General features: G+C 61.3%; 3 protein-coding genes across 14 annotated transcripts; 1 reads left to right on the forward strand and 2 right to left on the reverse strand.

The window, feature by feature from the left end:
• Positions 1-310: 310 nt before the first annotated feature.
• Positions 311-12,013, reverse strand: AP3B2 (adaptor related protein complex 3 subunit beta 2). Of its 4 annotated transcripts, none has more exons than XM_040602247.1 (28): positions 11,844-12,013; positions 9,623-9,698; positions 9,422-9,496; positions 9,191-9,286; positions 8,939-9,099; positions 8,729-8,795; positions 7,803-7,985; positions 7,508-7,684; positions 7,174-7,271; positions 6,826-6,880; positions 6,601-6,672; positions 6,368-6,430; positions 6,004-6,136; positions 5,812-5,921; positions 5,560-5,736; positions 5,289-5,475; positions 5,069-5,187; positions 4,732-4,843; positions 3,951-4,143; positions 3,705-3,876; positions 3,565-3,619; positions 3,098-3,204; positions 2,755-2,986; positions 2,568-2,652; positions 1,897-1,994; positions 1,758-1,781; positions 1,035-1,173; positions 311-802 (listed from the first exon to the last, which is right to left on the reverse strand). In XM_040602247.1, the coding sequence occupies exons 1-28, from the start codon at positions 11,954-11,956 to the stop codon at positions 652-654; spliced, it is 3,330 nt and encodes a 1,109-aa protein (XP_040458181.1). In that variant the 5' UTR covers positions 11,957-12,013; the 3' UTR covers positions 311-651. The 4 variants fall into 4 exon arrangements, with proteins under 4 accessions (XP_040458181.1, XP_040458180.1, XP_040458183.1 ...); XM_040602246.1 differs by having other exon boundaries at positions 7,508-7,687; XM_040602249.1 differs by lacking the exon at positions 1,758-1,781.
• A 2,717-nt stretch (positions 12,014-14,730) lies between these two features.
• LOC121091612 lies at positions 14,731-16,817 on the reverse strand. 9 transcript variants are annotated; one of them, XM_040601608.1, is made up of 6 exons: positions 16,690-16,817; positions 16,079-16,526; positions 15,904-15,921; positions 15,439-15,640; positions 15,126-15,358; positions 14,731-15,051 (listed from the first exon to the last, which is right to left on the reverse strand). In XM_040601608.1, the coding sequence occupies exons 2-6, from the start codon at positions 16,205-16,207 to the stop codon at positions 15,031-15,033; spliced, it is 603 nt and encodes a 200-aa protein (XP_040457542.1). In that variant the 5' UTR covers positions 16,208-16,526; positions 16,690-16,817; the 3' UTR covers positions 14,731-15,030. The 9 variants fall into 9 exon arrangements, with proteins under 9 accessions (XP_040457542.1, XP_040457543.1, XP_040457545.1 ...); XM_040601609.1 differs by lacking the exon at positions 14,731-15,051 and having other exon boundaries at positions 15,060-15,358; positions 16,079-16,153; positions 16,509-16,526; XM_040601611.1 differs by lacking the exon at positions 14,731-15,051 and having other exon boundaries at positions 15,060-15,358; positions 15,904-15,958; positions 16,079-16,153; positions 16,509-16,526.
• A 4,091-nt stretch (positions 16,818-20,908) lies between these two features.
• Positions 20,909-26,486, forward strand: NR2E3 (nuclear receptor subfamily 2 group E member 3). Its single transcript, XM_040602477.1, has 8 exons — positions 20,909-22,353; positions 23,465-23,615; positions 24,097-24,200; positions 24,283-24,537; positions 24,622-24,803; positions 25,019-25,250; positions 25,328-25,433; positions 25,513-26,486. The coding sequence occupies exons 1-8, from the start codon at positions 22,296-22,298 to the stop codon at positions 25,643-25,645; spliced, it is 1,221 nt and encodes a 406-aa protein (XP_040458411.1). The 5' UTR covers positions 20,909-22,295; the 3' UTR covers positions 25,646-26,486.
• Positions 26,487-27,018: the final 532 nt, after the last annotated feature.

Consider the following 27,018-nt stretch of genomic DNA (forward strand, 5'->3'; position numbering starts at 1 on the left):
GCAGAACAGACTCAGCCCTGACTTAGCAGATATTTCTGCGGTCAAAGCACGAAGCACGAGCAATACTGCTTTGAATAAATAGCTGGAAACTTCCCAGGACTCCTCAGATCTGCCCTTCACCGAGACCCAGGGGGGATTCCTTCAAAAGCTGCCATCCACAGGGAACTCACATGTTCCCAGTTGCCTAAGGGGTGGCTGGTCCCCTGGTGTCCCCTGCCGCTGCCCCAGCAAGGCTGGCAGAGCTTGGCATGGGGGCAGGTTGGGGCTGATGCGGCCACTGTGCACACAGAGCAGAGGGGGGGGAATGGAGCAGGTTCGAGAAGAGCTTTATTGGGAGATCCTGGCCATAATAAATAGGGGTTACACTGGGAAACGGTGACGAGGGGCAGGGGGCTAGATGCACACTGTGCTCCCATGGGGGCTGGAGCTGCTGCTGCCCCTCTGAGCAGGACATCATCCTGCATCCCATCCGCCCCATCCTGCTCCTTCCTCCCAGTGGCAAAGCTGGCCTGGGGGTTGCTGCCTGCCACCCCTCTGGGGACTGGGGCAGGGAATAACCCAGCAGAAATCGGTGCAGGGAGTGTTTTGGGGAGCAGTGTGGGGCAGAAGGGTGAGAGAGGGCAGGGCCATGGGTATAGCAGGGTCCAGCTGTCATTGCGCCAGGGCCTGGATGATGTCCTTCACCAGCATGGTGCCGATAACCATCTTCTCACTGTTGACAGTCAGCTGGGCTGCGGCACCCTCCCGTTGCTCCAGGGTGATGAGCACCAGGCTCCCACTTGTCACTGTCTTCGCCGCGAACCTGCCCACCAGTGAACACAGGGCTTCAGGGTGAGCTGTCACCCTGTCCCCCTCCTGTCCCTGGGGATCCTCTGGTGGGGACTGGGGAGGCATCTGCCACCCAGGGCCACTGTCACGTGCGGGTTCATGCAGGCTCCTTGTCCTAAAGGAAGCCCTGAGTGTTCCCGTTGTGATTTGGGTAGGACCAGAGAGGTGACAGCACCTTCCTGGTCCTGGTGTGGGGGTCCAGCTACCTGTACTCGTTGTCGGCACCGCAGGGCACACGGCCCACGTTGGCAGCCGAGGTCACTTGCTGGACGATGGTGTGGTCACTCTGGCATTTCTCGGGCAGCGTCAGCTTCTCTGTGATCTCGCTCATGCCTGTCAGCTTCCCTGAAGCAGGCAGCAGAGGACCTGCTCATCTCCGGCCAGGCACCCAGTGGCCGTGTCTCTGCTGGGCCCTGTTTTGCTGTCCCCAAACCAAGCCCCTCCAGCCCCCAGTTCCCTGTGTCTGGGTCCCTGACATCCTGAACTGGCGGTCCTGCTTGCTTCTCTCCAGCTCAGCAGAGACCGATTTGAGAAAATCCTTTTTCCACAACCCTTGCCGGCCTTGTCGCTGTGTCCCTGCCCCATGGCAACAGCCACATCCCTGGGGATGGACTCCGGTCACTGGCAGCGATGGGGCTGGGTGCTTCAGGGCACTGAGCACCCACTGCTCAGCGCAGATGCCCATCCGTAGGGCCAGGGTGGGGATGCTGCTGCTCCAGGAGCACGGGGATGCAGGGCAAGGGTGTCCTCATCACTCACCAGACACGGTGCTGGGAGCGCCAGGGGTGGCATGAGCCCTCCATGCTGTGCAGGGAGCTGGTGGGGCCACCCTGGCACCAGGGTGGCCACCCCAACCCGCAGGCTGCGGGGCGCAGGAGGGGGGTGAAGGGAGCAGAGCTAGTCTAGGGGCCTGCCAAGTGGCCACTTACCCTCACCCAGCCGTGTGAGGTGGTCTAGGGCCACGGCAAGGGCGGCAGAGGGGACAAAATGGGGGGTGAGTGTCGGCACTGGGGTCGTGGGTACCCATGCACTGCCATGTCCCTGTTCCTGTCCCTGTCCCCGACTCACCCTGCTCCTTCTTGAACTCATTCTCGCTCATGAAGACCGGGGCCATGAGCTCCCCAACAGGCGGCTGGATGGAGACGTAGAAGTGGCGCGTGTGGGTGCTGGGGAGACAGGTGGGTGAGGGGGGCATGTGCTCAAAATGCCCCTCCACCGTGTCCCACTTCCCATTCCTGCTCTGAGCAAGGTGTGGCTGGAGGGAAACTGAGGTGCAAGAGGTCTTGGGAATAGGGGGAACCCATCAGGCTGGACCTGGGGCAGCTTGTCCTTGTCCCCTGCCAGTGCCTTTCCTGCTGTCCCCAAATAACCGGCATCCATCCCAGTGTCCCCCCTCCCCTGGAAGGACCCTAGTACCTGTCCTGCTGTCCCCCATCCCCTGGAGGGACTCTGCCCCACCGTCCCCTGGGGCACCCCATGCCCTTTCCTGCCATCTTTTGTCCCCTGGAAGGATGTTGGTACTTGTCTGGCTGTCCCCAATGACCTGGAGCACCCCATACACTGTCCTTTGTCCCTTGTCCTCTGGGCTACCCCATGCCCTGTCCAGCTGTCACCTGTCCCCTGCTGCTCCATGTCCCTCTGAGGGATGCTGGTGTCTATCCCACTTTCCCCACCCCTGGATCACCCATACCCCCCCCCCCGGGACACCTGTCCTGTCCTGCCCGGCGCTGGGCACTCACCACAGCTGGAAGTTGGCCGCCTGGGTGGAGTCGCAGAAGTCGATGCCCATCACCACACTGGCCGTGTCCCCAGGCGCCAGGTGCTCTGAAACCACAGGGCTGCCACTGCATCCCATGTCCCCTCCACCAGCCAACCCCTGTCCCCATCCCCCCTGCAGCATCACGGCTGTGCCGTGCCGTGCCATACCGATCTCGGGGAACTCTTGGATTCGCATGCCAGAGAGTGGCTTGGGCTCGCTGACCCGCAGGTTCTTCACCTCGGCATCAGTGTTGTTGGAGATCTGGATCTGGACGGCCACCATGTGGGGGTCCCCTGGGAAGGGGCGGCGGCTGAAGCAGTACTCAACCGAGAGCCCCTCACCCGCCATGCGGTGCAGCAGCTCGTAGGTCCTCACTGCGCCGAACGCCGGGCTTAGCAGCTGCAAGGGACCAAGGGACTGGTGTGGGCTGCCAACACACTACCCTGTGTGGCCCCAGCGGGTGGCAGGTGTCCCGGGACCCCCCCTGGGAAGGGCATGGGGGACACTTACAGTGGGTGCCAGGGAGGTGTCAGTGAGCGTGAGGCCCTCCAGGTCAGTCACCAGGCTGGTGGAGACGACGCTGCTGGAGGGGATGGGCTGGGGAGGAGCGGGGGTGACTGCGGGGTGGGGAGGGGTAGGGGGAGGAAAGGGTTAACAGAGCTCTGATGAGCCTCCCATGGGGACAACCTCAGTGGCATAGCCCATGGGACAGCCACATGGAGACAGCCCATGTGGCACAGCCCCATGGGGACAATCCCACAGGCACAGTCCCAAGACGGACAGCCCTGCTGGCACAGTCACCTGTCCCCACAGCCATCCTCCGGGGACAAGGACCGCTCACCCCACTGGTCCCTGTCCCAACTCCGCAGCTCTCAAAGGACCTGCGGGGCCCTGACCCCACCAGGGCAGGTGCCTGTGCCTCAGTTTCCCCAGCACCACCATGACAGCCGTCCCTCCTACCCTGGGCAGCCACTCACAGTCATCCAGGTCGAGCAGGGAGATCTCCTTGGGGCCAGCCCTGTTGCTGGGGGGCTGCAAGGGGGCAGAGAGATCAGGGGGATGTGAATGGGGGGGTCTGGGTGTACCCGTGTTGGTCCCAGCACGACCCGGCCCTCACCGCCTTCCTCCGCTTGGCCTCTGCTTCAGAACCAGAGTCGGAGCCAGAGGAACTGCTCTCGGAGGCACTGGCCTCCTCTGACGAGGTCTCAGCACGGCCTTTCCTCCCCTGTGGTGGCTTCTTCTTGGCCTTCTTTGCCCCCTCCTCCTCTTCCTCCTCTTCCTCGCTGGGGCTGTGGGGAGAGCCTGGCTCAGGGGGTCTGGGGTGGGGGTTTGGCCAGGGGCACCCTGCCTTCCCAGGGGGTACCTGCCCACGCTCCCCGGGGCTGCCTTCTGGGAGCTTTCCTTCTCCTTCCTCTTTGGCCTCTTCTCTTCCTCCTCCTTGTCCTCCGATTGCTCCCCACTGCCTTCCTCCTCCTCTTCCTCCTCCTCCTCACTGCCGGAGCTGGAGTTGCTGGAGCTGCTGCTGCTGCTGCTCTCCTCGCTGACGGACTCAGGCTCTGCAGGGGGCATGGTTCAGCCCTGCTGCTGCTTTCCCCCACAGCTCCCTGCTGTGTCCCACTACATCCCACTGCATGCCCACACCTGCTGCTGCATCCCCACTGCATCCTCCCACTGCATCACTGCATCCTCCTGCTACATCCTCACATCCTCTTACAGCTTCCCGCTGCATCCCAGCACCTTCTGCTGCCTCCCACTGCATCCTGCTGCATCCCCACCTCCTCCCACTGCATCCCACCATGTCCTTGCATCCCAGTGGGGATGCTCCCCTGCATCTTTCCGCTTCATCCCACTGCATCCCTGCATCCCCACATCCCCCTGCCACATCCCCACCATGATGGGATGTCCCTACTGCAGTGTCCCCTGCCCGAAGCCCCACCATTGTGGCACCTGCCTGGTGCCCCACTGTGGTGACTGCTGCCTTATGCCCCACCATGTTGTCCCTCAACTGATGCCTCATCATGGTGGCTCCTGCCCCATGCCCCCTGTGGTGGCACCTGCCCAGTGTCCCTGCCACAGTGACCCCTGCCCAATGCCCCACCACAGTGGCACCTGCCCCATGCCCTGCTGTGCCACCGGGTCCTCACCACTGTCTGCTGACTCCGTGGGCCCTGACTCGCCCTCTGAGTCAGAGTAGAAAGGTTTTTCCACCTTCTCCTTCCTCTTCTCCCGGCTGGTGCACTTGGTCCACTCAGGAACCTGCCGACACAGGGCTGATGGAGTGGGGCCATTGCTCATGGGTGGGGGGCCCAAACAGCAGCCCTTGTCCCCTCCTGTCCCCAAGAAGATGTGTGGGCACCAGAGAGGGGACATGGGGCAGCTGAGCAGCATCTGGGCACCTTCTGAGGCTCTCCTAAGACCTTGAGACAATGACCCCCCCTTGGCCACCCCATGCCCCCCAGCACCCTGGGGTGCTCCACGCACCTCCACATTCCTCACAGAGGGGTCAGGGGCCTCATCTGGCCAGTCAGGCAGTTCCTGGTAGCCCACAGCCTTAGCGTTGAGCAGGTGGGACAGGGAGCCCAGCTGGAAATGGTCCCGATCTATAGCGGGGTAAGAGGTGGCAGCAGCTCATGGACAGCCATGCAGCACCACGGTGACAGCTGGCCCTGTGTCCCCATGCCCTGTGACCAGGAGTGGGTACCTTTGAAGGAGGACTCCAAGATGGGAGCAGGTTTTTGGGCCAGGAAGAGCTTCTTGGCATATTTGTTGAGGGCCCCACTCTTCTCGGTGGGCACAATGAGCTGGCGGATGAAGCGAGCCCGGTCACGGATGTCATAATTCTGGTCATACTTGGCCAAATTGAGGACGTACTGGGTCAGCAGCTTGCTCTGTGCCAGAGAACATGCTCAGGGCCAGCCTCTCCCTCCCTGGTAGGGAAACTGAAGCTTGCTGTTGGGTGATGTCCCAGGTACCTGCTTGGAGTTGGTCAGGTAGAGCTTAGCTGCCAAGTTGATGACCTGCAACTTGACGATGTCCTCCTCATTGGTGAAGGACTTGGCCATCTTGCGCAGCACATCGGGCGCGATCTTGGGCACGTGCTCGCAGTACTCACCGATGAGCCACAAGATGCTGGCCCGCGCCATCGGCACCTGCAAAACGTCCCCAGGCATATGGCAATGCTGCCACTCCCCCGGTCCTGTGGGCCACACAGCACCCTGACCCACCTGGATGTTGTCGGTGAGCTTGGCCATGTGCTTGATGATCTCACTGTGCTGGGCTGGCTGCATCTGCAGCAGCTTTTTGATGACCACCACGGATTCAGCCACCACCAGCTCTGCAGGCAGAGGCCTGGCCTCAGTGGGGTCCTTCCCTGAGAGCGATGGAGCCCCTGATTCACTCCCACTGCATGTACTCACCGTCCCGGTTGGAGAGGAGCTGGACCAGTCCATTGAGGCAGGTGTCCCGTACCTTCCCAATGTTGGTGGCACAGCGCCCGATGGCTTGGATGGTGGCTGCCACGAAGTCCTTGTCCATGCTGCGGATGTAGGTCTGTGCGGGCATGGCAGGGGGACACATGACATGTCATCCACATGCCAGTGCTGGGCATTCCCCCATGTGGTGGTCACACATTGGGACTCTTTGGAGCCACCCATGGGATTGGGTGGGCCTCAGCCCACTCCTCCAGGTGGGACTCTCCTCTGTCCCCTCCATGGTGGTGTTTTGGCACCCAGAGCCATGCTAGGGTGGCACCCTGGTGGCCTCAGTATGGCCATGCCATACCTGGAACTCCCGCAGGATGGTGGAGATGTTGGTCTCATTGGCCAGGTTGGTGAGGACCTCCAGCTGCAGGAAAGAGCAAGAGATGGGCAACATGAGGGCATGGTGCCAGGGCACCAGGTCCTTGCTGTTCTCCTGTTGCGAACAGGGCACAGAGGACAGCTGCCCCACAGAGCAGGGGTACATGAAGACCCAAAGCCACCAGTGATGGGTTCTGCCAGGTTTTTCCACCTCACCTTGAGGATCTTGATCTGCGTGGGGTCTGTGGAGCGAATGTAGAAGCTCTTCAGGTAGGGTTCAAACATCCCCTGCATGCAGAGCCAGCAGTATTAGTGCTGTCCCTGTCCCCCACTCTTTGAGGCCACCTGCAGGCAACTGGCCCTGGTGATCCTGCTGGCTACCCCTCATTCTGCTCCAGAGCCAACAGGGCCAAGTCCTCCCACACCAAGTCTGAGACTCACCCGCCGTTTGATAGACATGGTGGCCACGTTCTGTAGCACAACATACTGCACCTCGCTGTGGGAACAAAGAGGGAACCACCATCAGCGGGGCAGGGCCAGACCCACCCAGCAAGTCCCTGTGAACATGGGGCAGGACCCACCACCAGGCCGGTGCCACCATGATGCTGCCACTCCATGTCTGGACTGGGCCGGGCCAAAAAGCCAGGGTTTTTTGGCAGTTTGCCCCAACCTGACATCCTTGTGGGGATCGGCTTTTTGGGGATCTCTCCCAGGGTCTTGGGGCTCCCCCTGGGCCCCACCAACCAGGGTGGTGGGGTAGGGGATGACCACCACCCAGGTACCACAGACCTGTGACTTCGCAGGAGCCGCACCAGCGCCTTGGCGATGACACCAACCTCTGCTTTGGGTGCCAGGTGGAAGTAGAGCTGTGCCACAGCCATCACCACCTGTGGGGACACACCTCAGTGTCTTCTGGTAGGCACGGGATACCCCAAGGGATGGCTGTGTCCCCCAGAGTCCCACTCAGCAGCACCTGGAGGAAGCCTGACCCTGAGGATGCCCATCCTTGGGTGTCTCTCAAGCACCCTGATGGCTTCTTGGCTGATGGGGACATCATGAGCCCAGGCTGATGGACACCACCAGTGGCCTCAGGGGATGGACGGGGCTGGAGTGGGGGACTCACCGCAGCATTGCGGCTCTGCAGCAGGGGCTTGGTGTTGCGCAGGAGCAGGCGGTGGTCAGGGTCCATGACGTAGGGCTTGCGCTTGGCCATTGAGGCCGCCTCTGCCTTTGCGTCCTTGGCATCCTCCTCCTCGGAACCATAGAAAGCCTTCTCGGTGCTCTCCTCCAGCAAAGACTCCTGCTGGTAGGTGAGATGCCTTGCACCCCCTCAACAGCACCCCCCTTTACCCCCACCTCCCTGAGGGCTCCCAGGGCACCCCGAGGCTCCTGGGGCTCTCTGAGGCTCCCACACTCACGTTCTGGTTGGGGCTGAGGAACTGGGTGCGCGCATAGCGGGTCAGCATGTTGATGATGACCACCTGCCCCCACTCCTCCACGTCGATAAGCAGGTTGCAGAGCTTGCGGTAGTTCTTGTGGATGAGGTCAATGCGCTCTGGGCAGACCTCCTCAAATGCCATCACCACGCTGCCGGCCACCAGCTGGGGAGGGAAAGCCCAGAGCGCTTTTTTTTGTTGGGGATGGTGGCATCTCTGTGAGGATGATGGCTCAGTAGGGGTGGCTGCATCCCTGCAGGGATGCTCAGTCAGTGGGCACAGTGGCATCCACACAAGGAAGCTGGTTTGTCAGGGGTGGCTGTATCTCTATGAGGATGCCAGCTGGGTGGGGAGAGTGGCATCCCTGTGAGGATGCTGGTTTGGTGGGGATGGTGGTTTCCTCATGGGGATGCCGGCTCAGTGGAGATGTTGGGATTCCCCATGAGATGTTGGCCCCTTGGGGACAGCAGCACCCCACAAGGACAACTCTGCAGGGATGGCTGCATTCCTGTGAGAATGCCAATTTGGTGGAAATGTTTGCATCCCTGTGAAGACGCTGGATCAGTGGGGATGGTGGCATCCTCAAGAAGATGCTGGCTTGCTGTGGACAGTGACATCCCCACAAAGATGTTGGCTCTGGGGATGGCTGCATCGTGGCGTGGATCTTGGATCAGTGGAGATGATGGCATCTCTGTGAGGACGCCAGCCCTGCAGGGATGGCTGCATTGCCATGAGGACAGTAGCATCCCCATGAGGATCCTGGCTTGGTGGGGACAGCAGCATCACTGCAAGGATGCCCGCTCTGCATGGATGGCTGCACAAGGACACCAATTTGGTGGGGACATCTGCATCCCCATGAGGACAGGACCCCCAGATTTAGGGGAGGGGAGACGGAGCACCCTACTCACCGTGGTCTTGTCCGCTAGCAGCTTCTCAATCACTTCAATGAGCTGGTCCTTCTGGTCTGAGTCAAGGCTGCAAGGGAAGAGCAGAGCACGTGTGGTTGGACCAAACTCCCCTCCATCCCTGCCTGTCTCTGACTGCACCAAGCAGCTGAGACCCCAGCACTGCACCTTTACTGGTACCCCCAGAATTTAGCAGCTGAGCCCCCCCGTTACCTGTACAGCTTGGGGATAGCATGGGCAGCTGTCTTGCGCACATATGGGGACATGTCTGAGGCAGCCTCTTTGATGGCCAGCATCATGATGGGCACAATGATGGGCACACGGATGCTGGAGAGGACCCGCAGGGCACTGGCACGGATCAGCTGGTTGGGGTCCTGGCAGGGACATGCAGGGCGCTGCAGCACAGCTGTGGGGGACCCAATGCCCCTCCCCAGACACATCCCCAGGGTCCCCAAACCAGCCCACCTTGAGTCCTCGCTGGAAGGTGGAGATGGAGAGCAGGGCCAGATCCTGCTGCTCCTCTGCATAGCGCACCAGGTAGACATACACCAGCTTCTTTACCTGTGGGGTGAAGATGGTGGGGTAACCTCAGAGGCCTCCAAAACCCAGCCCATCCCTAAAACCCTCCTGCAAGGGAGGTGCCACACCCTGGGGACACCCATGGATGCCACCAGGGCCACCCAAGACCCTCCTCACCTCAATGTTCTTGCAGGCAACATTTTTCACCACGGCTGGGAAGAGGTCAGAGGCGTTTTTACCCCGTGCAATCATCTGGGGAGTAAAGGAGCAGCATGACACCAGGCAGCTGGCACAGCACAGCACAGTGTAACATGGCACGGCTCAGCACGGCATGGCTTGGCACCGGCAGTGGTCCCCACCGGTGGCAGCAACACCCACCGCCACGATCCTCTTCATGGCCTCCAGCTTGAGCGAATCCTTGTTGCTATCAAGCATCTCCTTGAGGTCATCATGCCTGCACCGCACCAGGGAAAAAATTCCCATTTTCCAATTTTAGCTGTTTGTAACCATTTTTAGTCTTTTTTTTTCTCCCAGCCTGGCTACCAGGCTGGCAACATGACCCTTTGCCATGCAATATTTATGGGGACAGGAACTGGGTTACAGCCAGGTGAAAGACGAGTCGGAGGGACCGGCGCGGTGCTGGCACCCAGCTCTGTCTCCATCCTGGGTGCAGGGATGAGGACCCTGTCCCAGCCTGGCTGTGTTGTCACCCTAGGATGTCCCCAGATTCCTTTCCAGGGGGCAGGCACTCATCACTGTCTCCATCCCAGCCACCAGCCCAGCTTGTCTGGGTGTCCCTTGTCCCCTCATGGGGACTGGCGTGAATGTGCCAGTGCGCCCTGACGCAGAGCCCTTCCCTGGTCCACTCCCTGGGCTAGGAAAATGCCACCAGCCTTTTACAAGACTGGTTGTCACCACTGTCCACTTTTCTAAGGGACATCTGTTCCCACCAAACCAGGGGGACCTGCAAGGCTGCGTCCACCCCCAGCAGCTGGGGTGGCATCCATGGGGCAACGCTCGTCCAGAGCCACCATCACTGGGGGGGTCCCGAGGGAAGTCCTTGGGGAATTCTTACCGCGATGGTGGCCTGGTGCCAGTGGCCACTGTGGGCTCGGGGCCGGCAAGTGGCCGCAGCTCGTCAGCTCGCAGAGCGCTGTAGCAGGTGGGTTGTCCAGCCTCGGTGGCCAGCACCGGGCTCATCACCTCCTCAGCCGTGTCACCACCCACTGGTGGTTTTGGCTGCCCGGCTGTCCCCGCCGGTAGCTGCCGCAGCAGCTTCTGCACTGGAGGCAGGGACAGCATGGCTTCGGCCGAGCGTGGTGGCCCTGAGGACAGTGGCAGGGCTGTGGCCCCGCTCCTCCTCCTGCCGCTGCTGGCTGAAACCTGATGCTAGGGTTGGGTTGCAGCCCCGATTGCAACGCCCTTCCCGGTGGACAGGGCCACACCCCAGGTGACCCCCATCCTGCAGGTGGGACTTAGGGACATTGCAGGGAGCTCCTTCCCCGGGTGCTTTGAGTGGCTCAGTCCTGGCCAGGGACCCCCCATCATGATGGGACACCCACCTAGGTGGTGGGGTGGCACTTAGGGGCCATTTCTCTTGCTCCATGTACCGTGCACAGCTCATAGGGACAGTGACAGATCTGGTGTGGCTGCAAGGGGATGGGCTCTGGCAAAGGGCAGCATGCAGTTGATGGGGATAGTGCCAGGGTGTCAGGGATGGGGGGGACACTGCCAGACTGGGGGACACTGCCAGCAGGTCATGAATCAGGGGACACTGCCAGAGGGGCAGGGATGCCGGGATACTGCCAGACTGGGGGACACTGAGGGCAGGTCAGGGCTGGAGGGACACTGCCAGTGGGGGTTAGGGTCAGGGGACGCTGTCAGATGTAGGGACAGGGGAACACTGCCAGGCTGGGGGACACTGCCAGCGGGTCATGTATGGGGGACACCGCTGGACTTGGGGACACTGCCGGTGGGCAGGGCTGGAGTGTATGTCACTGCCAGTCTGGGGATCACGATCAGGCGGTAATGGATGGCGGGACACTGCCAGCAGGTCGGGGTGGGGGACACATCAAGAATGGGGGACACTGCCAAGGCTGGGGGGACAAAGGGACCCCCATATTCCTGCAGCTCTGCAGAGATCCCCCCCCACCTTCCTCTGCATCACTGTCTCCCCCCCTACCCCAGCAGCCTGCCCCACACAGGGGTGACATTTCTCAGCCCTCCCCCCCCCCCCCTCAAACTGGGCACCTGGTGGCAGGTGTCATCACCCGGGGACCCCGCGAGAGCCGTGGGAGTCAGCAGAGCCCCGGGTAGGTTCGCCGTGCCCAGGGCGCCCCCAGCCCAGGGGTGGGGGTTCCCGTGCATCACCCGCCCCCTCCCATCTCCGGCACCCTGCAGGTCTCCCCCCAGACCTTCCCTGGCCTTTGCAACCTGCAGCGGCGGCGGCGTGCCTGCGTCCCCTGCCCCGTCCCCATCCCTGTCCCCCCCCCCCCCCGGTCGGGTACCACATCCCCGGCGGGGCCGGCGGCCGAGGCCCACGGTGGCGGCCACCCGGCCAGGCTCGGCCCTTGTCCCCCGGCCCCGCCGCCGTCCCCACCTCTTGTAGTCGGAGGAGAAGATGCCGCCGCTGGCGGGGTCGTGGCCGTACTCGGGCTCCCCCAGGCTGGAGGAGCCCCCCTTCTCCTCCCCGTAGGCCGGGCTGGCCGCCATGGCGCGGGATGCGCCGGGATGCGGCCGGCGGGATGCCGGGACTGATGTCAGCGTGATGTGGGGCCGGGAACCGCCCCGGCGGCCCCCCGCCCACCCGGCGCCCCCCCCGCCCCCCGGCGGCCCCGCCCGCGCCCCCAGCGGGGGGCTTTGCGGCCTCGGAGGGGTCCCCGGCCCCGCGCAGCCTGGGGTGCCCGGCAGCGGGGCGGGGGGTGCGCAGCTCGGGACCGGGGCAGCGGCCCCGCTCGGGGCTGGCTGTGTGGTGTGTATCTCACATGTATCATCAGACACTGTACGGCTGTACATAGTTACATTATAATATATGCTATCTATATGCTATTGTATTCAAGCATATTCATATGTCATGTTACAAGCATATCACAACATATGTCACAACATATGTCATGTTACATTACGTTCTATTTTTCATACAGAATACGTTAGGTAGTGTACATTACATACTATATATTGTATGCTACATACTGTAGACTATGTTAGTATTACATTACATTATATTACAGATTATATTAATTCTATTATATATTCTATAGTCTATCATACTATATCATACTTAATCCGTTCTACATTCTACAATCTACATTCTAGATGATACAATATGTGCCATATGTTATATATGTTATATGTTATACTATGCTATATTATGTTGGTTATATTAATCATACTCTATATTCTATATTCTATCATATTATGTATTCTACATTTTACCCTATATGATATATGACATATTACATACTGTATTAAATAATAGCATTTATTATTATAAATATTATTATAAGAGTAACATCAATAATTATTATTGTTATTATCTTTTTCACCATTAATTACTGATCCTGGTGGGCATTTCAGCTGTTCCTGTCCCCCACAGCTGCCCACCCCATGAGGCTGTCTGCCTGCCAGGCCGCTCGCTCAGCCTATCACACAGCGGTGAGGCAGCCACAGAAAATGGGCACATTTTGGGTAGCAAAATTTGATAAAGCATCTAATTAATGCATGGCAATCAAGCTTCAGCAAGCAGAAAGGACCTGCCCCCCTCCCCCCAGAATGGTCCCCCCACCCGCTGCCCTGCCTGCCTGGTGCAGATGGGCCCCCACCAGCACTGGCAGCTGGAGCCCAGCCTTACTGGGGGACCTCACAGCCCTCCTGAGGACCCCAGCCCTCTTTGGAGACCTCGGTCCTTTTTGGGGACCCCACAGGGCTCTCAGAGACCCCAGCCCCGTTTAGGGACTTCAGCCCAACTAGAGACCTGTTCCTGACTGCACAGCCATCCTGGGCATCCTGGCCCTGCTGGGGTCTCAGACCTCCTTGTGGCCCCCGTGCTGCCAGTGGAGGTCTCACCAAGCTCCTACTTACAAAGCTGCTCGATATCTGCAAGGAGAGAGAAACAGAAATGGGGCATCAGTGCTCTGCTTGTGCTGTCCTGCCCATGCTCAGGGGGCAGGGTCCCATCTTGCCATCACAACTTACTCGTGATTGCTCCTGCCGGGTGTGAGGGCTTCACCTGGGCAAAAGACGCTGGTCCTGCCCGGCTTCACTGAGCTGGAGGCTTCCCAGGACAAGCCTGGTTCATTGTCCCCCTTCTCTGTCCCGGTGCAATGATGGCTGCCTGCAACGGGGTGCAGAGATGGGAGTAACCTTGCCAGCTGCTGCTACTTAGCATTGTTTTCTCTGGGATGGCACTGGTGACAGAGCTGGGCTGCTGGCACCTCTGCCAGGGGCTGCGGGAAATGCAGCAGTGGTGGTGGGCCGGCAGGTGCCAGCGCCGAACCTGACTTCACATCCTTCCTGATGTACGTGAGAGGCAGAGAAAAGCTGAAAGGAAAACCCCAAAGCAGTACAAATGCCAGCAAACCCCGGGTGGGTTTTCCCACTTCTTAAAGCTCTGGGGTTAATTTGCTAATTCCACCTTAAAAGTGAAATCTGGGAATGCAAGAAGGTGACTCCAGAGATTCTGGAAACTCTTGAGTCAAAGGAGCTGCAGGAAATCTCCAAAAGTGCATGTTGTGCAGCAATGTCCGTCCCCCCCCCGAGACACCTTCCTCCAGCCCTAGCCTGCTGAGGTTCCCAGCCTCGCGTTTCGGCTCCCTTCCCCTCAGAAGCCATGGGGACATTTCCCCCCTCGCTGGGCAATCACACTTCCCCTCTGGTGAGAGCAAAGCCTCCCAGAAACTCCCATGAGTGTGGGAACTGCAAGAATCCCCAAGATCCAGCACAGGACCCAGCACTCCAGGATTTGCCTCACTGGTGCTGAGCAGAGGGCAAGGACCACCACCCTTGACCTGCTGGCAACATTCCTCCTAATGCAGCTCAGGATGCTGTTGGCTTTCACTGTGCCCCAAGGGCACCTTGCTGGTTCATGGTCAATTTGGTGTCTCCCAGGACCCCCAGGGCCTTTCCTGCCAAGCTGCTTTCCAGCTGGTCACCCTCCACAGTGTGTCCTGGAGCCTGGTCTTGTTTCTCCCCAGGGGTGGGACTTTGCATCTTCCCCTTCATGAAGTTCCCGTTGGCCCTTTTCTCTAGCCTGTCCAGGTCTCTCTGGGTGCCAGCACAATGCTCTGGTGCATCAGCCACCCCTTCCAGTTTGGTGCCAGCAGCAAACTCACTGAGGGTCTGCTCTGCCCCATCAATCGGACCGGTAATAAAGCTGTCAACCAGGACTGGACCCAGTATTGACCCCAGGATACACCACCAGTGACTTGTTCCCAACCAGACCTGGTCGAGCTGTTTGGTCAGATTTCAACCCAGAAGCTCAGGGAATATTTATTTTGATGCTTAAAATCAAATGACAGCAACAAGAGAGGCATCTGTCTCAGGAGGCCATGGGGAGCAAAGAGTGGCTGCTCACTTTGAGATGTGCCAAGGCAGGGCACTGGCTCACCAGCAGGTTCTGGGAAAAGGAAAGCAAAAGCAGAAAACACAAATCAAGCAGGGTGGGCACAGGCTGTCCGTGCACCTGTTTATTGCCATGCAAGAGGGAGGCCAAAGCCGCTGGCACAGCTCTGGTGCCCCAGGGAAGGAGGCTCCAGCCCCCTGCATCTCCAGGCACATCACCGCCTCCATCACTGCAGTGCTGGGGACACCTGGGAGGGAAGAAGGGCTGTGGTGATGCTCAGCCGCAGCAGGTGCTGGAGTCCCCAGGAGTGGTGGCACCCACCATGGTGCTGGCTATCTGGCCCAACCCCAGCAGAGAGAGGGCAAAGTGGACACAGTTGCAAGTGACAGCATTGTACTCCATTGCCTGGTCCATGGCCACTCGAATCCGCTTCTGCAGGGCGGCCACATCCAGCCCTTCCTTCCTCCGCAGCACCCTGGCTGGACCCCGTGTCCGCAGGAGGTGGTTCTTGCTGTGCTTGGCCACGATCCCCAATGGGGATGTCCCTGAGCTGCCTGTGGGGTGGAGGAGACGTTGTACCCCATGTCCCTTCCATGAGGATGTCCCCACACTGTGACCACCTCCTGGGGCTCACCTTCCAGGTGGATGATCTCCCCGTCACCGCAGTAGATGCCAGCGTGGGCGCCACACCAGGCAGGACCCCCCGAGGCCAGTGGGAAGAGGAAGAGGTCCCCAGGCTGGGGCTTGGCCACTCCATCAGGGACCGCGTTGAAATGCTGGCCTAGCAGCCCCTCACAGAGGAAGAACGCTGCCGTGCTCACTGCCCCAGCCGCCGCCTGGGGACCCATCTGTCTTTCAGGGCCACCAGTGCCAGGGGCACACCAGCAGCATCACCGACCTGCTGGCTTATCCCCATCCCTGGTAGCTTGGACATAGCTTGTGTGTCCCTGGATGGGGAAACCCTCCAAGGAGGGGCCACCTCCTCTAAGTGCTGAGCACCCATGGGTGCTGATGAAAAGGCAGGGCATGCAGGATTTGGCCCTGTTGTGCTAGAGGTGAGATGGATGGTGCGGGGTGCAGAGGGAATACTGGCACTTACCTGCCTGGAGCTGCTCACCTGGAGGGACAAACACTCAGCGTCAGCCCCGGTGGCACTGGGGAGATGGGACCCAGGACACCAGGATCACCGCTCAGCCCCTGCCTGGACTGCTGCCATCTCCCTGCCTGAGTCCCTGGTTGGGGTCCCCATGCCAGCATTCCCAAACGTGTCGTACCCAGGAGCCCAGCCAGCGCTGGGGCTGGAGGAATGACCCATCCAGGGCTTGCAGGGTCTGCACCAGGGTGCTCACCTGTGGGGAGAGGGGGCAGAGCGAGCCTGGGACCCATCTGTTGCTAACGCTCATCCTCTGCTGGCACCCATCCCCTGCTGGTACCCATCCCTGCTATCACTCATTCCTGCTGGCACCCATCCCTTTGTTAGCACCCATCCCTGCTAGCATGCCCCCATGCTAGCACCCACCCTTGCCAGCACCCACGCCTACCAGCACCCATTCATAGCCCAGGGCAATGTCCCAATACCCCCCAACCCCCAGAACCCCCCGACTCAGCACCGGGCAGGTCCCAGCTGTGGGGTCCGTGGGCGCCAGGTGCCATGGTGGAGGGGAGGGACTGCCTGGGTGCCCTCCCCGCTGTCTCCCCCTTTACCTGGGTGAGGAGGTTCATCTGCAAGGAGAAAACATGCTGTCCGGAGAGCTGGGGACACAGGCGGTGCCCAGCCCCACCTCAGGGACCTCTCTGTCCCCAGATGGTTGTGGTGCCATGTCGCCCCACCGAAGGCCAAGCCACAGCCTTGGGCACCATGCCAGCCCTGGCACCCATGCCATACCTTACTTCCTTGCCTTGGGGATTCCTCCAAGGTCCCCTCACTCCACTGTGGTCCCCACGTAACTGCTGTTCCAAAGCTGGCCACAGTACAGGACCTCAGCCCACCCCGGTGAGCGCTTGCGGTGGCTCTTGGCACCCACATGTGGCTCCACCGGTGCCCAGGAATGTGCCCGGACCACACCGACCGGCCCACCGTGGCATTGAGCCCATCCTGAGGGGCCAGCCCCAGGGGGCAGACCCAACCTGGTGTGACATTTCATCAGTGAACACCTTAGGTGACCCCAAAGGAGTCACGAAATGGCCCTGTGGTGTCTGGGCTGGTGCCAAAACACCTCTTGGTGCTAAAACGCCTCTTGCCCTGAAGGTGGCCCAAGGGACGGCCACCAGCCTGTCCCCAGGCCTGTGTCCCCAGAGTGGTGGGTGCCCGGGGTCACTTCTGGAGCCACATTAAACTTTAATCCTTGTGCCGGGGGTCAGCAAAGGCTTTGGCAGGGCTTGGGGCAGGTGAGGTGGGAGCTGTCACCCTCTGTCATCAGGCAACCTCCACAGCATCATTTGTCAAGGAGCCGACAATAAACAAGAGCTAATTACGGTGAAACCAGAGCCTGGCCTGGATGGGGCTCAGTGCTGGGTGGCTGCATTAACCCTTCCCAGCCGTCTCCAGTCCCACAGCCATCTTGTACCCTGCCAGCCCTTCGTATCTTCTTCTGGTTGCTCTTGTCCCCTCCTGATCCCCACCATCCTCTCCTGGTCCCCACTGTCCTGTACTGATATATACTCTGTTTCTCATCACCTTCTTCTGGACCCTAGTATCCCCTCTTGGTCTCTGCCTGGTCCTCACTAGCCACTCCTGGGGTCTATCATGATCTCCTGGTCCTCATCACCCCTCTAGGTTCCCTTGGCCTTTCTTTGTCACTGTTGTCCCCTTCTAGTCCCCATCGTCTCATCCCAGTCCTCACTATCCCCTCGTGATCCCCACCCACCCCTATTGCATCCCAGTGCCCCTCCCTGATCCCCATTGCACCCACCTGGACCCCATTGTTCCCACCTGGTCCCTATTGTCCTGTCCTGATCTCCATCACCCCCTCCTCCTCCCTGCTGTAACCTCATCGCCACTATCCATCACTATCCCCTGGTCACCATCAAAACATCCGGGTTCCCACTGCTCCCTCCTCATCCTCCTCATCCTCTCCCAGTCCCCACCATCTCCTCCTGGTCCCCATCATCCCCTTCTAGTCAGCACCATCTCTTTGCTCCCAATCATCCTATCCTCATCCCATCATCTCCTCATGGTTCCCAATCATTCAGTCCTGGTCTTGACCGTCTCCTCCTGGTCCCCATCACCCCACTCCTGATCCTTGCTGTCCTCTCCTGGTCCCTATCATCTCTACTTCATCCCCATCAGCTCCTCCTGATTCCCATCACTGCCCCTTGGTCCCTACCATCTCCCCTTGGTCCCCATTGTCTCCTCCTCATCTCCACCATCCCCTCCTGTTTCTTGTTGTCCCCTCTTGGTCCGTGTCTCCTTGGTCCCCATCATCTGCTCCTGGTCCCCACCACCTCCCCTTGATCCCTGCTATCTCCTCCTAGTTCCCATCATCCCCTGCTTGTCCCCACTGTCCCCTCCTGTTCCTCACGACCCTGTGCCACTGCTGGCAGAAGTAGGGCTGCCAGGACAGCAGTGCCTCCCTGGGTCACCTGATGTCCCCAGCTGAGCTGTCCCCTGACCAGGGTGCACCCACCAGCTCCTTGTGGCCGGTGGGATTAGGGCGGCTGGAGCCTTGGGGCTGCTCCCGACCACAGGTTTCAAGCATCTTTGGGTAATTAGTAAATTAGTAATTAAATGCTCTCTGCCTGCTGGGGGGGGAAGGGGGGCAGATCCCGAGGTTTTAGGCTGGGTAATCCTGTGGCATCTGCCCCAGCGTCTGTCACTGAGCCGAGTCACGACCCCGCTGCGGGCTTTAACGTTTGCTCCTTCACCCCCACCTGCAGCCCCTTGGCCGTGGCGTCAGGCCTGCTCGGGCGCTTCCCAACACGGGCTGGCTCGAGCCTCCTGGGGGCCTGGGTTGGGTGCTTGTGGGGTGCTCAGCCCTGGGAGGGGATGGGGTGCTGCTCCATGGAGGCCCCACCTTGGGGACAGCACCCAGCTGGGGATAATGGAGAAACAAGGTGGGAAACCACGTTTTGGTCGTTATTGGCTTTCCTGGGCGTGCTGGTGGCTGGCTGGCAGCAGATGGTTGGCCGGGCTAATCCCCCTCCCAAATCCCTGCTCCAGAGCTGGCTTTTACCCGACAGGGAGGACTGGACCTGGACGGGCAAATTAGCCGACTCAGCGCGTATCGCCACGCCGGCCACCCCAGCGTCCCCGGCACAGGCGCCCAGGTCCCAGCGTCACTCACGGGTGGGCTGGCACCCTGGGCTGTGGGTGCTCCCGGCGCCCCCAGGTCGGGCGCCGGGCGTTGTGTCACCTGTGGGTGAAGCTCTGCTGAAGGGTCGGGAGGCACCTAAGCTGCGGGCAGGGCAGGCCCGCAGGGTGACAGCTTGCTCCTGCCGCATTAGCCCAGCGTCATAATGCTGCCGAGGGAGGAGGGCGGCCACCGCCGCAGATGGCGGCTGTCAGAGATCTGGGTCAGGGTGGGGGCCGCTGCGGGCCAGGGGCTGTGGAGTGGAGGGGTGCTGCGGGCAGGGGGGATGGAGCCATGGTGCGGGCAGGGGGGATGGAGCCGTGCTGCGGGCAGGGACGATGGAGCCATGGTGCGGGCAGGGAACACGGAGCCGTGCTGCGGGCAGGGAACATGGAGCCGTGCTGCGGGCAGGGACGATGGAGCCATGGTGCGGGCAGGGAACACGGAGCCGTGCTGCGGGCAGGGAACACGGAGCCGTGCTGCGGGCAGGGATGATGGCGCCGTGCTGCGGGCAGGGACGATGGAGCCGTGCTGCGGGCAGGGACGATGGAGCCGTGCTGCGGGCAGGGAACACGGAGCCGTGCTGCGGGCAGGGAACATGGAGCCGTGCTGCGGGCAGGGATGATGGAGCCGTGCTGCGGGCAGGGACGATGGAGCCGTGCTGCGGGCAGGGATGATGGAGCCGTGCTGTGGGCAGGGACGATGGAGCTGTGCTGCGGGCAGGGAACACGGAGCCGTGCTGCGGGCAGGGAACATGGAGCCGTGCTGCGGGCAGGGATGATGGAGCCATGCTGCGGGCAGGGATGATGGAGCCATGGTGCGGGCAGGGATGATGGAGCCGTGCTGCGGGCAGGGACGATGGAGCCGTGCTGCGGGCAGGGATGATGGAGCCGTGCTGCGGGCAGGGAACACGGAGCCGTGCTGCGGGCAGGGAACACGGAGCCGTGCTGCGGGCAGGGATGATGGAGCCGTGCTGCGGGCAGGGAACACAGAGCCGTGCTGCGGGCAGGGAACACGGAGCCGTGCTGCGGGCAGGGATGATGGAGCCGTGCTGCGGGCAGGGATGATGGAGCCGTGCTGCGGGCAGGGAACACGGAGCCGTGCTGCGGGCAGGGACGATGGAGCCGTGCTGCGGGCAGGGACGATGGAGCCGTGCTGCGGGCAGGGAACATGGAGCCGTGCTGCGGGCAGGGATGATGGAGCCGTGCTGCGGGCAGGGACGATGGAGCCGTGCTGCGGGCAGGGAACATGGAGCCGTGCTGCGGGCAGGGATGATGGAGCCGTGCTGCGGGCAGGGAACATGGAGCCGTGCTGCGGGCAGGGACGATGGAGCCGTGCTGCGGGCAGGGAACATGGAGCCGTGCTGCGGGCAGGGAACACGGAGCCGTGCTGCGGGCAGGGATGATGGAGCCATGCTGCAGGCAGGGACGATGGAGCCGTGCTGCGGGCAGGGAACATGGAGCCGTGCTGCGGGCAGGGATGATGGAGCCGTGCTGCGGGCAGGGATGATGGAGCCGTGCTGCGGGCAGGGACGATGGAGCCGTGCTGCGGGCAGGGATGATGGCGCCGTGCTGTGGGCAGGGACGATGGAGCTGTGCTGCGGGCAGGGAACACGGAGCCGTGCTGCGGGCAGGGAACACGGAGCCGTGCTGCGGGCAGGGGGGATGGAGCCGTGCTGCGGGCAGGGATGATGGAGCCGTGCTGTGGGCAGGGATGATGGAGCCGTGCTGCGGGCAGGGAACACAGAGCCGTGCTGCGGGCAGGGATGATGGAGCCGTGCTGCGGGCAGGGAACACGGAGCCGTGCTGCGGGCAGGGAACACGGAGCCGTGCTGCGGGCAGGGATGATGGAGCCGTGCTGCGGGCAGGGACGATGGAGCCGTGCTGCGGGCAGGGACGATGGAGCCGTGCTGCGGGCAGGGATGATGGAGCCATGCTGCGGGCAGGGACGATGGAGCCGTGCTGCGGGCAGGGAACACGGAGCCGTGCTGCGGGCAGGGATGATGGAGCCATGCTGCGGGCAGGGACGATGGAGCCGTGCTGCGGGCAGGGAACACGGAGCCGTGCTGCGGGCAGGGATGATGGAGCCGTGCTGCGGGCAGGGAACACGGAGCCGTGCTGCGGGCAGGGAACACGGAGCCGTGCTGCGGGCAGGGACGATGGAGGGGTGACCCCCAGGCCCAGATCCACAGATGTCACTGCTGCCAGCCCTCAGCAGGGACCCACTGAGGGCCCGTCCCCTGGGACACCTCTGCTGGGGCCACAGATGGCAGCAACACCCCCAGGGCCACAGTCTGGGCCCCCCCCGGGAGGGACACGGGGCTGGGGACCCCCGGCCACAGCCTGGCCCATCCCTGGGGAGAACCTGGGCCGGGTGACGGTGACCACCCACCATTGCCCTGAGCTGGGCGGGGGCGGGGGGGTGGTTTAATGGCTAAAGCCCTCAAATCCCAAATTGTGCTGCCCTGTCATGGCGAGGGTTTAGCAGCGGTTGTGTAACCCGGGGGCCACCTGGCCCCCACCCCTGCGCCGTCAGCAGCCCCGGCCCAGCACGCCTGGGGCCCTGTGTCACCTCGGGAGGGGAAACTGAGGCACAACGAGGCCCCGCTGAGCAACCCCCCGCCCCTCGCCATCAGGGTTGGTAATTAATTACTTAGGGGTAGGGAAATTACCTCCCCTTAATTACCACTTTTTGTTATTCCCCTCTAACCGCCTTAGCGAAGGGCTTATGCGCTTACAGGAGCCGGTGGGTCCCGAGAGGGGGGGACACATATGGGGGTCTCTACCCCAACCCCCCTCTACCACCTTCGCCACAATCTCAGCCTCGCAGTGCCGGGTGGGGGTACACGTGGTGGCAGGGTGACACCCCCACCGTGGCCTGTGGTGGCGCGGGGGGGGGTGGGTGGGGTGGGGGGGGGTGGCTTGGGTGTCACGGGGTTTAGGGTTACAGGGCTGGGGCTCAGCACCTTTTTAATTCTTCATCGCGTGGCTGATTGATCCCCGCCCGCCCTGCGTAGACACTAAAGATTAAGAGGGTGACAAAGAGGCGGCTGCTTACACAGCGCCCGCCGCTAAGCTGCCTTGAAGAGAGCAAGGCAAGAGCCCTGCTGCCCGCAGAGCTGCTGGAGCACCCACTGCTCCACCACACCCTGGGCACCCATCGCGGTGGATCTGGAGGGCGAGGTGGGGACACTGGATACAGGATGGCTGCATCGCCGGCGGGGTCGGCAGTGAGCGCCGGGCTGGGTGATAGCCCCACGGGTAAGCGGTGGTGTTCTGCTTGAGTGGGTGCAACATGGTGGGACTGCGGTCGCCGGTGGGGTCATTCTCTGGGATGGCTGGTTCCCCATTGTGGTCGTTCTCCAAGATACCTGGGGTCCCCATCACAGTCCTTCTCCAAGATGGCTGGGGTCCCCATCATGGTCCAGCTCCAAGACACCCAGCATCTTCATCATAGTTCTTCTTTGGGATGTTTGGGGTTCTCATTGTGGTTCTTCTGCAAGATACCCGGGGTCCCATCATGATACTTCTCCGGAAAGGCTGGAGTCTCAATCCTTCTCCTGGATGCCCAGGTTCCCCACTGTGGCCCTTCTCCAAGCTTACCTGGGGTCCCCCTCGTGGTTCTTCTCCTGGATGACCAGGGTTCCTATTGTGATCCTCCAGGATGTCTGGGGTTCTCATCATGGTCTTTCTCTGCGATGCCTGGGGTCCCCAGCTATCACCCTTCTCCAAGATGTTGAAGGTCCCCAGCATGGTCCTTCTCTGGGCTGGGATGCCTGCAGTCCCCCACCCCAACCCGCCCCATGATGTCCATCAGTCCTCACCATGGTCCTTTTCCAGGACCCTCAGGGTCCACAGCTATGGCCCTTCTCCAGGATGCCTGCAGTCCCCAGCCACAACCCTTTTCTGGAGGCCCTTGGTCCCTGGCCTTTCTCCAGAGTCCCAACGGTCCCCTGCTGTGACCCTTCCCCAGGACACCCACAGCCCCTTGCTGGGATGCCCAGTGTCCCCAAGATGTGGCCCTTCTCCAGGACACCTCCAGTCCCTGGTTGTGGCCCTTCTCTGGGATGCCCAGAGTCCCCTCACTGAAACTCCACTGTCCTCATCCCTAGGGACACCATTTCATCCCCTTATTTTTAAAAAGTTCTATGAGAGTTCGTCCTGCAGCATGCTGGGTGCTGGGGTGTGGGGAGATGCCAAAATCCCTAGAGTCCCCAGGGTGTCCCCATCCATGTCCCTGGTCTGATCTGGTGGAGACAGGAGCCACCTGACCCATCACCAGGATACTGAGGGTCAGCAGGGACTGGTGGGAGGGACAAGGGACATTGGGGTGTGCCGAGTCACCCTGAATGTGGTGGCTCCACTCCCACAGGGCTGAGCCCGGCCCCCGGCAAGGCGCTGAGCCCTGTGCTGCTGTGCAAGGTGTGCGGGGACACCAGCAGCGGGAAGCACTACGGCATCTACGCCTGCAACGGCTGCAGCGGCTTCTTCAAGCGCAGCGTCCGCAGGAAGCTCATCTACAGGTGGGCACAGGCTGGAGGGTCCCTGCGGGGTGTGGAGTGGGGGGACAGGCAGCCAGCAGGGCAGGGACCCAGGGGACGGATGCCCAGGGGGACAGGGACCCCAGGGGACAGGCACACAGTGGGGTAGGGTCCCACAGGATGGACGTCCAGCGGGGCAGGGACCCCGTGGCATGGGCAATGAGGTGGGGGACCCAGGGAAACTTGAACCCAGTGGGGCAGGGCCCGAGGCGGGCAACAGGCACCCAGTGGGGCAGGGGGGTCACCCTCATGGGGCCAGGACACCCATCAAGGCAGGGCGAACGCATGGGGGACAGGGCACCCTCTGGGGACAGGGTGCCCACTGGGGAGGATGCCCTTTGGCGCAGACAAGATATCCAACAGGGACAAAGCACCCCCAGGACATGGCACCCATGGGGGCAGGACACTCCTCAGGGACAGGGGACACCTCAGGGGCTGCAGCCAAGTGCCACCTCTCCCATAGGTGCCAGGCGGGGACGGGGCTGTGCCCGGTGGACAAGGCGCACCGCAACCAGTGCCAGGCCTGCCGGCTCAAGAAGTGCCTGCAAGCCGGCATGAACAAGGATGGTGAGATGGGGGCGGCGCACGGTAACGGATGGTGCAGGGTGACAGTGGGGCGGCTGGTGCTGATGCCACCTTGTCCCTGCAGCTGTGCAGAATGAACGTCAGCCCCGCAGCACGGCCCAGGTCCGGCTGGACAGCATCGAGCTGGATGCCGAGCTGCCTCCCGAGCACGTGGCCACAACCCGTGAGGTCCCCCTGACCCCCTGCCCAGATCCCCATGGTCCCGGTGCCACTGTCACTGTCACCCCGGGTCCCCGAGCACCCACGCCACCCACCAACCATCGCTTCATGGCCAGCCTGATGACGGCTGAGACCTGCGCCAAGCTGGAGCCCGAGGACGGTGGGTGGCTGCCCATGATGAGGGGACAGGTGGGTGTTGTCCCCATGGTGTGGTGACCACCAGCATCCTCTCTCATCCCTACAGCTGATGAGACAGTGGATGTGACGGGCAGTGAGCCAGAGCGGGTGGCTGGCGAGTACCAGGTGGCACCATACCCAGCGTCCAGCCCCGAAAATGTCTATGAGACCTCTGCACGTCTCCTCTTCATGGCCGTGAAATGGGCCAAAAACCTGCCCGTCTTCTCCAACCTGCCCTTCCGTGACCAGGTGGGGTCGGGGATGCCCCTATGGGGCAATAGGGACCCCAAAAAATGCAGACAACTAGGGGGATGGGGAGGGTTGGAGCATCCCCACAACATTAACCGCAGTCTTGGGGTCCCGCTCCCCAAGTTGCCCTTCAGCCCACCCAGCGGTGGTGGCTGCAGGTTCTGGAGGCTTTGGGGGTGACAAGGGTTTTGGGGCTCCCCCTCCCTGCCCCCCAGGTGATCCTGCTGGAGGAAGCGTGGAGCGAGCTGTTCCTGCTCTGTGCCATCCAGTGGTCCATGCCCCTGGAGAGCTGCCCGCTGCTGGCTGTCCCCGAGCCGGCCCCGGGCAAGCTGCTGCCGGCCGCCCTGGACGTCCGGGTGCTGCAGGAGACCCTCAGCCGCTTCAAGGCACTGGCCGTCGACCCCACTGAATTCGCCTGCATGAAGGCCGTGGTGCTCTTCAAACCAGGTGAGAGGACCCACCAGCACGTGCCGCTGCCCGTCACCATGTCCCCACCCCACCCTGTCACCCCCTTGTCCCTGCAGAGACCCGTGGCCTGAAGGACCCTGAGCAGGTGGAGAACCTGCAGGACCAGTCGCAGGTGATGCTTGGCCAGCACAACCGTTCTCACTACCCTGGGCAACTGGTCAGGTACCACTGTCCCCATGTCCCCATATGGGTGACACCAGGGGTAGGGACACCCAGCTACGGCCACCGCTCTGTCCCCCAGGTTCGGGAAGCTGCTGCTGCTGCTCCCAGCGCTGCGTTTCATCTCCTCTGAGCGTGTCGAGCTGCTCTTCTTCCGCCGGACCATCGGCAACACCCCCATGGAGAAGCTGCTGTGTGACATGTTCAAGAACTGACTTCCCCCACCCCGATGTCACCCTGCTTGTTTGTCACCTTGCACTGGCCCCCTGTCACCCCCAGCCCAGCTGTCCTCACCCTGGGATGCTGCAGGGTGTGATTGTGTCGATGGTCCTGTCTGCAGGGTGGTGGCCAGGACTGGGGGATGCTACCAGCAGCTGGGACATGGGACCAGCTTCACTGGGGACAGCTGGTGGCAGGGGGATGTCCCCAAGTGAGTGCCATACACACCGGGAGCACTTCATTGTGGGGGTGCCTGATGGGTGCTGCTGTCCCAAACCCATGGACCCAGGCAAAGTGCCCTTTCTGTGGCACTGCCACCCATGGGAACCCACTGCCACCCACGGGTGACACCAGCCTGGGGGTGATGCTCACCTGGGGATGATACCAGCCTGGGGCATAACACCAGCCCAGGGGTGACGCCAGCCCAGGCTATGCCACAAGACCAAGGGTGACCCTGGTTGGGGATGGTGCCAGCCTGGGGGTGACACTGGCCACCGGGGTGACAGCTACCCTGGGGTTGATACCAGCCCAGGGGTGACACTGGCTGGGGGTGATGCCAGCCCAGGGGTGACACCATCCAGGGTTGATGCCAGCCTGAGGGTATCATCATCCCTGGGGTGCCACTGGCCCGGGGGGGTGATGCCAGTCCAGGGATCGGTGTCCCCCCAGCCGCCACAGCTGCCCCTTGGCTCACTGTGCATGCCCCCCCCCCCCCCCCCCCCCCCGACTTCAGCTCCGTGGTCCTGGGGGACACGGTGACAGACTGTTGTCCCTGTGTCCTGGGGCTCCTGCTCTCCCCCTCCGCCAATTTGTGCTCCGAATAAAGAGGCTTTTGCAGCCAGGCTCCTCGCACTGGTGGCTTAGGAACCCCATCCTCGGATGGGGGGGCAGAATATTAACCACCTGAATATAAATAAATAGGATAACCTGAATATAAATAAACTGAAAATAAATACTCTGTATAAATAAGCTAAGATGAATATAAATAATCTCAATAACCTGAATATAAATAAGATTAATAGAAATGATGTGAATACACATAAAATGAAAATAATCTCAATAGAAATAAATTGAAAATAAATTATCAGACTATAACCCAAATAATCTGATTTAAATACTCTGAATAGAAATAAAATGAAAATAATCTGAAACCAAATAAATAGAGAACAAATTATCTCAATAGAAATAAGATAAATATAATCTGACCAGAAATAATATTAATATAAACAAAATGGAAATAAATTATCTGAATATAAATAAACTGAAAATAATCTGAATAGAAATAATCTGCATAGGAATAAGCAGAAATATTCCATCAATGCGACAGCTCTGAGCGTGACTTGAGGCGACCGCCGTGGCTGAGCCGGCA

This window comes from Falco naumanni, chromosome 7, assembly GCF_017639655.2.
Source record: "Falco naumanni isolate bFalNau1 chromosome 7, bFalNau1.pat, whole genome shotgun sequence".
In the NCBI taxonomy this organism is placed as follows: Eukaryota; Metazoa; Chordata; class Aves; order Falconiformes; family Falconidae; genus Falco; species Falco naumanni.

Excerpts from the sequence above, each read along its gene's own strand:
- NR2E3 (XM_040602477.1), top strand. The coding sequence starts at position 22,296 with ATGGCTGCATCGCCGGCGGGGTCGGCAGTGAGCGCCGGGCTGGGTGAT. Across the intron at positions 23,616-24,096 it reads CGCAGGAAGCTCATCTACAG|GTGCCAGGCGGGGACGGGGC; the intron begins GTGGGCACAGGC and ends CCTCTCCCATAG. Across the intron at positions 24,804-25,018 it reads ACCTGCCCTTCCGTGACCAG|GTGATCCTGCTGGAGGAAGC; the intron begins GTGGGGTCGGGG and ends CCTGCCCCCCAG.
- LOC121091612 (XM_040601607.1), bottom strand. The coding sequence starts at position 16,207 with ATGAGCGTTAGCAACAGATGGGTCCCAGGCTCGCTCTGCCCCCTCTCC. Across the intron at positions 15,359-15,438 it reads GGAGATCATCCACCTGGAAG|GCAGCTCAGGGACATCCCCA; the intron begins GTGAGCCCCAGG and ends TCCACCCCACAG.
- AP3B2 (XM_040602246.1), bottom strand. The coding sequence starts at position 11,956 with ATGGCGGCCAGCCCGGCCTACGGGGAGGAGAAGGGGGGCTCCTCCAGC. Across the intron at positions 9,699-11,843 it reads TTCTCCTCCGACTACAAGAG|GCATGATGACCTCAAGGAGA; the intron begins GTGGGGACGGCG and ends GGTGCGGTGCAG. Across the intron at positions 2,987-3,097 it reads ACACCTCCCTGGCACCCACT|CTGCTAAGCCCGGCGTTCGG; the intron begins GTAAGTGTCCCC and ends GGTCCCTTGCAG.